Here is a 12,619-nt window from a genome sequence, read left to right on the forward strand (position 1 = left end):
TAAAACAACCCCCTAGTAATTACGCAAGCTTATAGCTATACCGACGTACAAAATGATGCTCATGTGTCACATTTAGTGTCAAACGTGTGACAGCGCGCGCAAGGCGTCGTCGCGAGGGTAAATCACCATGCTGGCGGGTTCGTTGCCGCGGTGCTCTAGCTGCAGGTGACTTTGGCTGATGTGCGTCGGTGGTGGGCCGGTAACACACAGCTCTCAGGTGATTACCGGCTCCGTTGTTGGACACCGACGAGGTTCTTTTCTCTCTCGCGCGCAGCCCCTCGCGTAATCACTCATCAATTGTTCGAGTTCTTTCCGCCGGCGCGTCTTTGTCTTTTGCTGTCGCGGCCCCCAGCAGATCTGCTCGCGTAACCGCACGGCACAACGGCCAGTTCGAATTGAAGGCGAGAAGGCGGTCTGTATAATATAGGCCATTAGTTTCTCGACAAAACTCCGCATGATGATCGTGAGGCGACCTGCATGCGGAGAGAAGGGAGGGAGAGAGATAGTGAGAGAGAGAGGACAGACAGATAGACAGCCAGTCAGTCAGACAGACAGACAGACAGACAGGCAGATAGACAGTCAGTCAGTCAGTCAGACAGACAGACAGGCCAGATAATTAGTCAAGATACACAGACAGACAGACAGACAGACAGACAGACAGACAGACAGACAGACAGACAGACAGACAGACAGACAGGACAGGTCAGACAGACAGTCAGTCAGGCAGACATACATATACACATGCTATACAGACAGTCAGAGAGACAAACAGACAGACAGACAAACAGACAGACAGACAGACAGACAGACAGACAGACAGACAGACGGACGATGGACAGACGGACGCGGACCGGACAGACGTGACGGACGGACAGACGGACAGGGACGAACAGGACGGCACGGACGGACAGGGACAGGACAGTTAAACGACAGACAGCACAGACAGACAGTCAGTCAAGTCAGCTCAGACAGACAGACAGACAGCCAGAGCAAACAGACAAACAGACAAACGCAGCCCGAGAGAGCGCGGGAACGCGCGCGCGGACGAGAGAGAGAGATGAGGGAGAGAGACCGAGAGCGAAAGGTAGGAGAGAGAAGAGAAAGAGAGAGAGCTGAGAGAGAGAGGAGAGACGAGGAGAGAGAGAAGACGAGATCGGCTGCGGAGAGAGAGAGAGAGCAGAGAGAGAGAGAAATGATGACGACCGCGCCTGCTCCGTTCTGCACCCTCATGATCAGCGGTACCGCCTAGTTGCGCAGCTATTTGTTTTCCGCGAGCTCTTCACTAACGACGCCTCGCCAGACACGGGTAGCCAATTAACCCTTGCCCCCCCCCCCCCCCGGCCCCATTTCGCTTAGGTAAATTTCGCGTGTGGCCGGGCGAGCGGGAGGGGCGTGTTTGTGGGGCGATGCAGATGGGCTCTTTGTGGGGAAATGATGCGAGCACAACCTTTTGCGCTCGCGGCGGCCACAGACCCCCCCTCCACTGTTAAACTGTACATTCGCAGGCAATGCCGGGACTCCTGCACTGTATTATGTGTGTGGCGGCCGCCATATTTCATTACGGGTATGCTCCGTTCGTCAGCCGCATGGAACCAGGTACGGGGGTCAGTCTGAGAAAACTAGTTGCATCGAGGTTAGGAACATCGGCGGACGCACGAGAGCAAAATCAGGCCATATAATAGTCGCTGTGTCGCACGCACACGCGAGTGCAAAAGATCGCCAATGACCAAGCAAGATACGGCACGCACGAATTTAATACAGCATACGTACATTTACACACGTGTTCGTACGTTACGCACGCGCGCGCGCCACGCCCGCACACATCACAGCCCACACACACACACACACACACACACACCGCACACCACACACACACCCACACACACACGCACACAGCACACAACACACTAACACGACACACATACGACACACACACACAGCACACCACACACACACACACACCCACACACAGACACACAACCACACACACCTCACACACACCCACACACACACACACACTCACGCACACACACACGATACACACACACACACACACACAACACACACACACAGCCACGACACTACGCCACACTACACCACCAGACACACCTACACACACACGCAGCTGTCAGACACACGACACAGCACACACAGCACACACAACGCACACACAACCCACACACAGCCACACACACACACACACACACACACACCACCACACACACAGCACACGTCAGCGGACACACACAACGGACGCGCACAGCCAGCACGGGCCGCAGCAAGCACGCAGCACGTAGGCACGCAGCACGTACGTGTCGCCGCTCGTCATCTGCTACGCCGTGCGGTCTCCATATGGCTTACGGGGCGGTACGAGTTGCATTTGCCCTCGCGCGGATACGATCTTTACAGATTAACGACGTTTTTATTTCCATTACGGGCGAGTAGTTCTCAATTTCGAGGATTTATATTGGGCGTCATTGGGTTGACAATTTTTCACCACTTCCCTGATTTTTTGCTGATCTTACCGCAGACGTGTGTCAGTAGGATCGCCCTGTTAATGCTGCTTATGACCGCCCACTAGTCTAATTGTTGTATGCACGTAATGGATTTATCCTTACGTAATGACGAGTCTGGTGCCAAAGGTGAAACAGAACGGGGAGAGAGAGCTAAACAGCACTGCAGGCTGTCCTCAACAATTAGACTCTAGCCAAGACTATAAAACGCCGAATAATACGACATCGGAAATATTATTTAAACAGATATGTGTGAGCCAATCGGTCAGATTATGTGTTACTTGTCATTCATAGGCTGATAATTAAAATGATAGCCATTTTATTTGTTTGGGGGGAAGTGCCGGTGGGGTGTGCGATTGATAGTATGGAGCCTCTGGGCTTATCGAAGTCTCCCTGAGGTTTTAATTTGTACTTACACAATCCGGACCTAGATAGAACCTTACAATTTTTCCTCTCAAAGGATCATAGTGCTCCTCGTGTATAGCTCAGGCAAGTGTCCGCATCGTGATTTATAGGTTAGTACGACTCTGCGGTTCTGGTGATTGCGCGCACGTTTCGCGCACTCGCAAAGACGACTGTTACAACGGTACTCCCAAGGCAAGTTGCAAAAAAAACATTTAATGGCCAGGGTGTCCGTTATCTAGAAGGCTGCCTGTCACTGCATTACTGGTGCAACTAAGCGAAAATGCTGGGTGTTCTTCGCTCAGACTCATTATAGTGCTAGGCCTTATAATTCGTTATAACGGTGTCGGTTAAGGCGGGATGACTGCCCTACAACGTACATGCAAACGCTCATTTTGCCCTGTGTCTTGTTTCTTGGGCGCCCCGCTTCTTCGCAAACTCTCGCTCCGCGCGAGCTGCTGCTCTTTTGGAAGATTCTTGTAGATACTAAGGAGCCAATGTGTACAGTGTTCACCTTTCTATTAATAGTGCACAATGGGCCACGCCGTGCCTCCTAGATGGGCGGTGGACTCCGCTTGCCGATCAGGAGGTCTCGCACACTGACGCTCCACATGGTCAATGGCTGGGCCATTGTGGGATACTTTTGGGGTATCCGTCGTTAATCTAATAAGAGGCGATACTAGAGGTGAATTCGCTAGCTTGACTGTGCCTCGAGAGGCGATAAACGGGCACCTAATAGTAACTCCAACATTGCATTTCTTATTGATGTTTGTGTACATAGGCTGAAGTATGGTTGGTTACCATATATGACTTGAACATGGAAAACCACATACTATAGTTTATGCCAGACAAACGGATGGTGTGAGTGTTCGGACCTGAGTCGTTTTCTGGTTTCAAGCTTCTACATAATATGTGATTATTCTCATATTTGGTTTTCACTACGTGACGATTTGAATACCTTGATGCAGATGTGCACAGTACCGATATACTTGGAGACCATCATATGGGCCCAGACACCAGGTGGCCGTCCAGTGATGCTCGATTTCTTCCTCGATTTATCTTTCCTATCCTGATCGGTGAAACTGAACGTTTGTTGGGAGAGTCGCGCTAGACCGTCGTGGTGTGGCCGTCATGTAGTTTGACGTGTCGCAGTAGATACTCAGGATGAGAAAGTGGACTCAGACCGTAAGTAGTAGCTTACTCTGCTGCGGAACCTGATAATTTAGCCAAAATGGACGAGGGTCAATGAACTAGTCGCCGCCCCTATTCATATCACCCGTAACCTGCGATACCTGTGGAAACGCAGTGGTCAGGTGCATGCGCAGATCATACCTGACGTCAAACAATGCAGATGCATAGTATGCATCCCCCTTATGGCAAACTTCCCCTTTCTAACGTGCGCCATGCACATGAGACATGTGAGATTTGACCGTTACTTACACATGCGCATTGTAGAGGGGGATTTTTTATGGAGGGGGTTGGTTATTACCATTGCTACGCCTGCGTTCTTCGATCCTCACTTTATTTCTCACGTGTCATCGATACGGTCAAGGTTGCAAAGACCTTCTTCAGCTTACTTATTCAGATATTGTGCTATGCGCTCATTAAAAATTCGATTTAAGTAAGGCCAGCAAGAAAAACGCATTGAGCGATAGCTCGGTTGAATTCCACAGTCGCGGTGGCCAGCAGTGGGTCTGCATTCCGTAGAGACGGTTCCATCCTCCGCTTTTCGCATAGCAACGCAATGTGGAAGTGGATCTGCATCCCCGTAGGAGCCAGTCTAGGTATGCGTGTCGGCGCACCATATATCTACAAGAGTACTTGAGCTTTCACGGTTCTATTGTGCGTCATTGGATGCACGCCTCATTGTCGCAAAAACGTTCGCGCCTACCTGGCGTGTGATAGTCGCCGCTAGCGTACGCACGCATCGCCGTTATTTCGCATGACCAACTAAGCATGTCGCATGTTCGCATGTCGCACGTAGGCATGTCGCATGTCGCAGCGTAGCATGTCGCACGTGAGCAGTCGCAAATGTCGCATTGTCGCACGTTAGCATGTCGCACGCTAGCAATGGGTCGCATGGTGCGCAATGTCGCCACGGTCCGCACGTAGCATGGTCGCATGTCGCACGTAGCATGTCGCACCGTGGAAGCATGTCGCATGTCGCACGTAAGCAGTCGCACGTCAGCATGTCGCAGTCGCATGGTCGCACGTAGCATGTCGCCTGTCGCACGTTTAGCATGTCGCACGTAGCATGGTCGCACCGTAGCATGTCGCCGTTAGCATGTCGCCATCTCGCATGTCGTCACTTAGCATGGTCGCACGTAGCATGTCGCACGGAGCACTTGTCGCTGTCGCACGTAGCGGGACGCACTAGCATGTCGCCATGTCGCATGATCGACGTAGCATCTCGCCATGTCGCACGTAGCATTGTCGCACGTAGATGGTCGCATGTTGCATGTCGCAACTGAGTCGCACGAGATGCGAACGAGGGCGCTGCCAACAACATAGGCTCACGAACAACGCAGACCATTCACGGGCGGATAGCACGGCATTCGACTATCGCACGGATTTCACATGAACGCGTGTAAAACTCAAGTGGTCTTTAAATCGGAGCAAGTTAGCATGTTAGCCACAGTTAGCTGTAAATGGGACAAGCCGCCGTTAACATTGTGTCGCTCATGTTTGGTCGGAATCTAAGCATCAGATAGAGCTATCTATAATAGGCAAATCAGGCGCGCTGAATAATAATAGATCGTACTATTCTATTCACTCCAGATTAGAATCAGGATCTATAGCTTATCTTAGATAGGTCTAATGTGTGTCAGCATAGATGGATCCTAGACGAGAGACGTTGGATAAACGATGTAGCTGCGCCAGACAACCGTCGATACACTGTCTACAACGTATCTACCGACGATTAACGTCTGCAAGCTTTCGAGGGTCTAAAGAAAAGTGTGTATTCCCCACGCATCACCCGTCAGGTATTGGGGATTTCGATTAAGGACATAAAGTATTTGCATCGCTTCTGCCATCGATAGTCAGCTGGACGCGTACATTGGCGGGCATATAAACTATTACGCTCATGTGCGGACGTAACCCGCAACAACGGCACTTTGTTTACCTAAGGCCACCACCGGCCATCGCGTATACGTATATCTGGCCGACAGGCTATTGCTTGTGACGTATTATATAAGCAAATATGCGGGATGCTTTAGGGTGTTGAGAGGTAAGGCGTGCTATCGGGATTATGGAGGGGTACAAAGGTTAGGCCTTGTGGAGGCCCTCTGCATGGTTACGCATGCGTAGTAGATTGAGGCATTACTGATGATCTAGTGCTAGCTGCAAGCATGTTATCAAAAACAGCGTTTTTCTTTTGCGACATCGTGGGACTGATGTAGCCGCAAATATGGCGACCCTCTAATCGTTGAAGAGCCACCGTGGAGAATTTTGTCCGTCTTCTTACCACTACCTACCGGCACCATCACGGTACTTGCGGACATCGGAGGGCGCTTGTGCGCGCGGAGCCGCGTAAGAGCAGGGTAGAGCGACTTAGGTCCAAGAGATGTGACAAAGATGGATTCAACAGCTTATGGAAAAAGCCTACTGCAGAATCGGCGTATTGTTAGGCGTTTTCTTAGATGAGGTCAGAAATGGTCATCCGCGCCGCCGCTCGCACTAGTACTGCCCTTGCGAGCTGTGTGCGGCAGGTTAACGTTCGTTTCAATTCTATATCTAGGTGTCGTGATTGCGCCACTGCGTGGAATCTGAATGGAGACAACAACAGGCAGCGAGTGGGGATTGGGCGCAAGCTTTGCTATAGGTCAGGCGCACTGTTAGTACTTCATACGCGTAATTTTTCTGTGAGACTCGCAGTGGCAGTGGATGTGGGCGACAATATATGTAAATTGCGCTTTATATTGCTTCATAATGAATCGAGATAATTGCGCGTTTTAATCTTATGTCCCTTTCTGTGGCATACTTTTTGGATGGCCCCGGTGATACCCCAACCCACCCCCACCACGAGATTCTACAAAGTGGCGTGCGCTCATGCATAACGACCGAGGTGTGGGACATTGAAATGGACGATGCCCAATTACACTGTTTTACTTGTTATTTCGAGGTAAAATTGTCTACTTGCATATACACGCACCACAGCACACACACACGCACGCGCGCGCGACGCTGACGACGCGCGCAGCACGCACGCCACCAGCACGCACGCACACGCACAGCCCCGACGCACAAGCACGCACGCACGCCGCGCACCACACAGACACACACACACACACGCGCGCGCACGCACGCACGCACGCACGCACTGCACACACAGCACACACACACACACACACACACACGTAGATGCACGCACACGCACACACAGCGCACACACGTAGCAACGCCCGCCCGATACGCACCATACACCACGCACATACGCGATATACACACACCACCACACACACTAGCGGATATCAAGATGTTAAGACTCATTCTCGAATCTCGAGCATAAATGAACCGATTTGCGGCAATGAAATGGATGGCGTTTCGATGAGGTTCGTGTTTTCGTAAGAAAACCAGATTAACTTCTTGGCATACTTGTGCTACGCGTAGTATTATGGAGTTATTGTGGTTATGATCTGTTTGAGGTAAAAAAATAAGGACAATCCATCAAACAAACAAACACTACTATTGTAGGAGTACATATGGCTCTAATGCAAACCCCATACCCTAAACCCCTCCCTCACTTACACGCACTCAATACGCACACACGCACGCGCGCGTGCACACACACAAACACACACACAAACACACACACACACACATATATACACACACACACACGCACGCGCGCACGCACGCACGCACGCACACACGCACACACACACACATACTTTATACGTACGCCACACTCGCTCATCGAAATGTTTTTGCTTTACTAACAATAATGATACTGCGATAAAATGACATTATGTTCATCGAGTTATAGTTAAGCCATAGTCAGGAATGCGAATATAGCAACGTTAGTAATGCAAATATTATATTATTACTTTCGTACTACTAACTTAACATATAGAGTACGTGTAGTTAATACTTAGTGTATGCGGTGTATAGGATATGGTTATTAATCAGCAGTTAGACAGATGTAGTCGTGCTTCAATGCCGAGTTAGACCCTGCCCCCCCCCAACTGTCCAGTCTGTTCACCTGCCCCACCGACCTGCATCATCACGTTGCTGTCGTGTGGGGGCTTAATCGCGCCCTCCTATAACTCCACGGGCGAAGACAGTAAAATTAATGTCTAACCATGCTGAACCGGAACCGGTCAAGGAAGAGGAGACAGATGAAGAGTGAGAACAAAGTTAAAAAGAGATATCATATATACTGGCTCGGCCGTCGCTCATAATAAAAATGACTGCGTTCCTGCTGAAACAGGCCCGGCAGACTCGAAAAATAAGCAAGGCTACCCTACGCTGCCACTGCCAGGATTCAACTCAGCATCACGAAAACATTGGGCTATTCGGCGAACAGATTGAGAGCGGGACACGGTAGAACTGCAGCGAACTTACACCGATGGGGACTTACAGATGCACCAATCAAAGCATCGATCAACAACCTCAAAGCATCAATCCTCAAACATCAAACTCCAAAGCATCGATCATCTGGTGCTGAACTGTCCGGTGACGAGGATATGTAACCATAAATGAATGTGGCGAACTCTTTTGCAACTAGATTGCCCGTGGGGCTGTGGAGGTGTGATGCTGACGCCACACGATACTACTACTACTACTACTATATACTACTACTAATAATAATACCTTGCGTTCAATCTATTTTTTTGAGTGTGGTTCTCCTGCTTATATGTACGACTCGCTACGTGCGCGCCAAGTCTCGCTCGTTCTGACACAACTTCGTGTGTGAAGCGAAGGGCTGCACCGTATCGCTACGGATCGTATTGATCGATGCCACGAACAATAAAGTTAGCGATGAACGACCATCTTTATTAATGGTAGCCTTCATCGGGTTCTCTAGCTCTGCAATGCTAAAAACGGCTGTGTTACCGAGTTAATTACACTTATGTAGCCCAAGCTCCTGCTGGTAATGTCGTGTACCCTATTGCTCATGCGTACGTTATGAAGCTATATCAATAGTATAATCCTAATCCTATCCTCATAGGCGTCCTATGAGTTGAGTGGTAGACTACGAATGTAATAGAATCACCGATATTTATTCATATTTATATATAAGACAATACTATTTCATTTTTATAGATTTATTATTATTAATATTTTTTTTGGCAAAAGCAGGCGATTCAAGAGAGAGGTAGAGCGGAGATAATGCTGAACGTCTCATTCTTTTGTAGGTGGCGAGGAAAGCGCGCTATCGACTAAAGGTGGTCGTGGAGGAGCTGGGTAAGGGGCCTGGCCACGCGGCGTACAAACTCACACTGCTCACCCTCATCAACTCTCTCATCGACAACGCCGAGTCGAAGAGAGAACGAATTCTCATCCGAAATGAGTTCATTGGTACGTATGAGAACGCATATGCCCCGTAGTAATGCTCTGTATATATAGGTACAAAGTAACAAGCACGTATAAACCCTTTATGGGTTGTATATGCTCTTGAATGTGTATATATATATATATGTGTGTGTGTGTGTGTGTGTGTGTGTGTGTGTGTGTGTGTGTGTGTAGTGCTAAGACTTTGAGGAATAACAGCATAAATACCTGGTGTAAAATTGTGGAAGTGTTCAAAAAGATAGGTGAGATGTCCATGTTGATAGATAAGTGTTAAAAAGCCCGATCATTTTACGTTTTGGGGATAAATTTTTGGTCACATCAGTTGGACCATTTGCTTAGATTACATCTATGGCAGAATGTGCTATAGCCCTGCGGCAGCGATCCGCGGGCTATAGTACTAGAGCTAGATCTGCGCATGCACCTGACCACGCGTTTTCACAGTACAGTTACGGTGTAGAATAAGGGCGTAGTATTGACCTCGTCGCATTTGGCTAAATTATCAAGGTTTGCAGCATAGTAAGCCTATATGAGGTCTAGTCATATATCACCACGTTCAGTTCACGATCAGGATAAAAGAATAAACAGAATAATCGAGACACTGGATGGTACCAACGTTTGGGCACACTGAACAATTCCTCGTCGTATGAAACTTGAGAATTAATGCACATATTGATTGGCAATAAAAACCACTATCCAACTCCACGTTGAGCTTAAACTATAGTATGTGGCTTTATGTTCAAATGTTAAAACTTCGTATGTAAAAACACAATTATATGGTATAGTTTATCGCCTCCGGACATCATAGTAGCGAATCACGCATGCCTCTTTATCATCGAAGGATCAGATGGCGCGCGCGTTTCAACCTCTGTCGCACGTCGCCATGGCGGCGTGCCATTGTGAACTATTAATAGAAAGGTGAAACTGTACTATTCTCCTTATTCTAAAGAATTTCCAAAAGAGCAGCAGCTGCGGAGCGAGTTTGCGAGAAACGCAAGGGAACAAGACACAGGCAAGAATGAGCGTTGCATGCACTGTACAGTCAATCCCGCCTTAACCGACACCGTTATAGAATTATATAGCACTATAGTCTGCGAAGAACACCCAGCATTTTTCGTTAGTTGCCGTAATGCAGTGACAGCACTTCTAGATAACGGACACCTGCCATTAAATGTTTTTTTTGGCACTTGCCTTGGAGTACCCGTTGTAAACAGTCGTCTTTGCGAGCCGCTGGCCCAACGCAAGTATTACAGACATGCCTGAGCTATAGAGACCGTATTATTATATTTAATTTATATCTCATTGTGGAATACGAATTAAACCTCAGGGAGAATTTCGAAAGCCCAGAGGGCTCATACTAATAATTTCGAACATGACTAACAAATAAAATGCCTATTTTAATTAGTCAGCCTATGAATGAAAAGTAACACATAATCTGACCGGTGGTCACAAATACTGTTTATATTTCCGATGTCGATTTTCGTTTAAGTCTTCTGGGATTTTGTAGAAGCTGCAGTTGTGTTTAGGTCTGTCAGCCAGCTCTGTCATTACGTAGGATAATCCTTACGTGCATACAACAATTAGACTAGTGCGTGTCATACAGCATTAACAGGGCGATCCTACTGACACAGTCTGCGTAAGATCACAAAAAATCAGGAAGTGGTGATTTCAAATGCGCCAATTGCTCGCTGGAATTGCGTAATGGAAATAATTGTGTTAATTGTATCTATCCCGCGGGCATGCAATCTTACGTGCATGCGCGCGTGCATGCGGGTACACGTACGTCTGCGTGCCTGCGTGCCTACGTGCATGCGTGCGTGCATGCGGGTGCATGAAGTGTGCGTGTTGTGTGTGTGTGTGCGTGTGTGTGTGTATAGATATTTTTTTTTCGCGTAATGCTACGTGCGACATGCGACATGCGACATGCTACGTGCGACATGCTACGTGCGACATGCGACATGCTACGTGCGACATGCGACATGCGACATGCTAGTTGCGACATGCGATAACGCGATGCGTGCGTACGTAGCGGCGACTATCACATCGCCAGGTAGCGGCGACGTTTTCGACAATAGGCGTGCATCATGACGCACAATAAACGTGAAACTCAGTACTCTTGTAGATTTACACGTGCGCGACGCATACCTAGACTGTCTCTACGGGATGCAGATCCACTTCCACTTGCTTCTCTGCGAAAAGGAGGAATGGACCGTCTCTACGGGATGCAGATCCACTGCTGCCACCGCGACTGTGGATTCACCGAGCTTATCGCTCAATGCGTTTTCTTGCTGCCTTACTAAATCGAATTTTTTATAGCGCATAGCACAATATCTGAATAAGTAAGTGAAGAAGGTTGAACCTTGACCTATCGATGACACTGAGAAATAAAGTGAGGGACGAAGAACCGGCGTAGCATGGTATACAACCCCCTCCATAAAAAATGCCCCTCTACAATGCGCATGTGTAATAATGGTCAAATCTCCATGGCCATGTGCATGCGCACGTTAGAAAGGGGAAGTTTGCCATAAGGGGGATGCATACTATCAAGAGCAGATAAAGAAGGCTGCTCAGACCTTCTTTATCTGCTCTTGATACTATGCTACATCTGCATTGTTTGACATGGTACTGCGTCAGGTATGATCTGCGCTAGCTCTAGTACTATAGCCCGCGGATCGCTGCCGCAGGGCTATAGCACATTCTGCCATAGATGTAATCTAAGCAAATGGTCCAACTGATGTGACCACAAATTTATCCCCAAAACGTAAAATGATCGGGCTTTTTAACACTTATCTATCAACATGGACATCTCACCTATCTTTTTGAACACTTCCACAACTTTACACCAGGTATTTATGCTGTTATTCCTCAAAGTCTTAGCACTAAAGAGTCACGCGTGCACACATAAGCAGAGCAACCGCATTTGAAAACAAAACACCAGTACTGTAGTGCTAAGACTTTGAGGAATAACAGCATAAATACCTGGTGTAAAGTTGTGGAAGTACGTGTTCAAAAAGATAGGTGAGATGTCCATGTTGATAGATAAGTGTTAAAAAGGCCGATCATTTTACGTTTTGGGGATAAATTTTTGGTCACATGACTCACATCAGTTGGACCATTTGCTTAGATTACATCTATGGCAGAATGTGCTATAGCCCTGCGGCAGCGATCCGCGGGCTATAGTACTAGAGCTA

The 12,619-nt window shown here is 48.3% G+C and overlaps 1 protein-coding gene across 1 annotated transcript in view; it reads left to right on the plus strand.

Annotated features, from left to right (window-relative positions):
• LOC106808729 (formin-J-like) overlaps nt 1-12,619 on the plus strand; it is a 46,747-nt gene that overhangs the window by 5,919 nt on the left and 28,209 nt on the right. The window contains exon 4 of the mRNA XM_014811561.1: nt 9,275-9,437. Within this exon, the coding sequence (XP_014667047.1) occupies nt 9,275-9,437 (163 nt within the window). The remainder of the gene's footprint in view (nt 1-9,274; nt 9,438-12,619) is intronic.

This window comes from Priapulus caudatus, unplaced genomic scaffold, assembly GCF_000485595.1.
Source record: "Priapulus caudatus unplaced genomic scaffold, Priapulus_caudatus-5.0.1 Scaffold300, whole genome shotgun sequence".
NCBI lineage: Eukaryota > Metazoa > Priapulida > Priapulimorpha > Priapulimorphida > Priapulidae > Priapulus > Priapulus caudatus.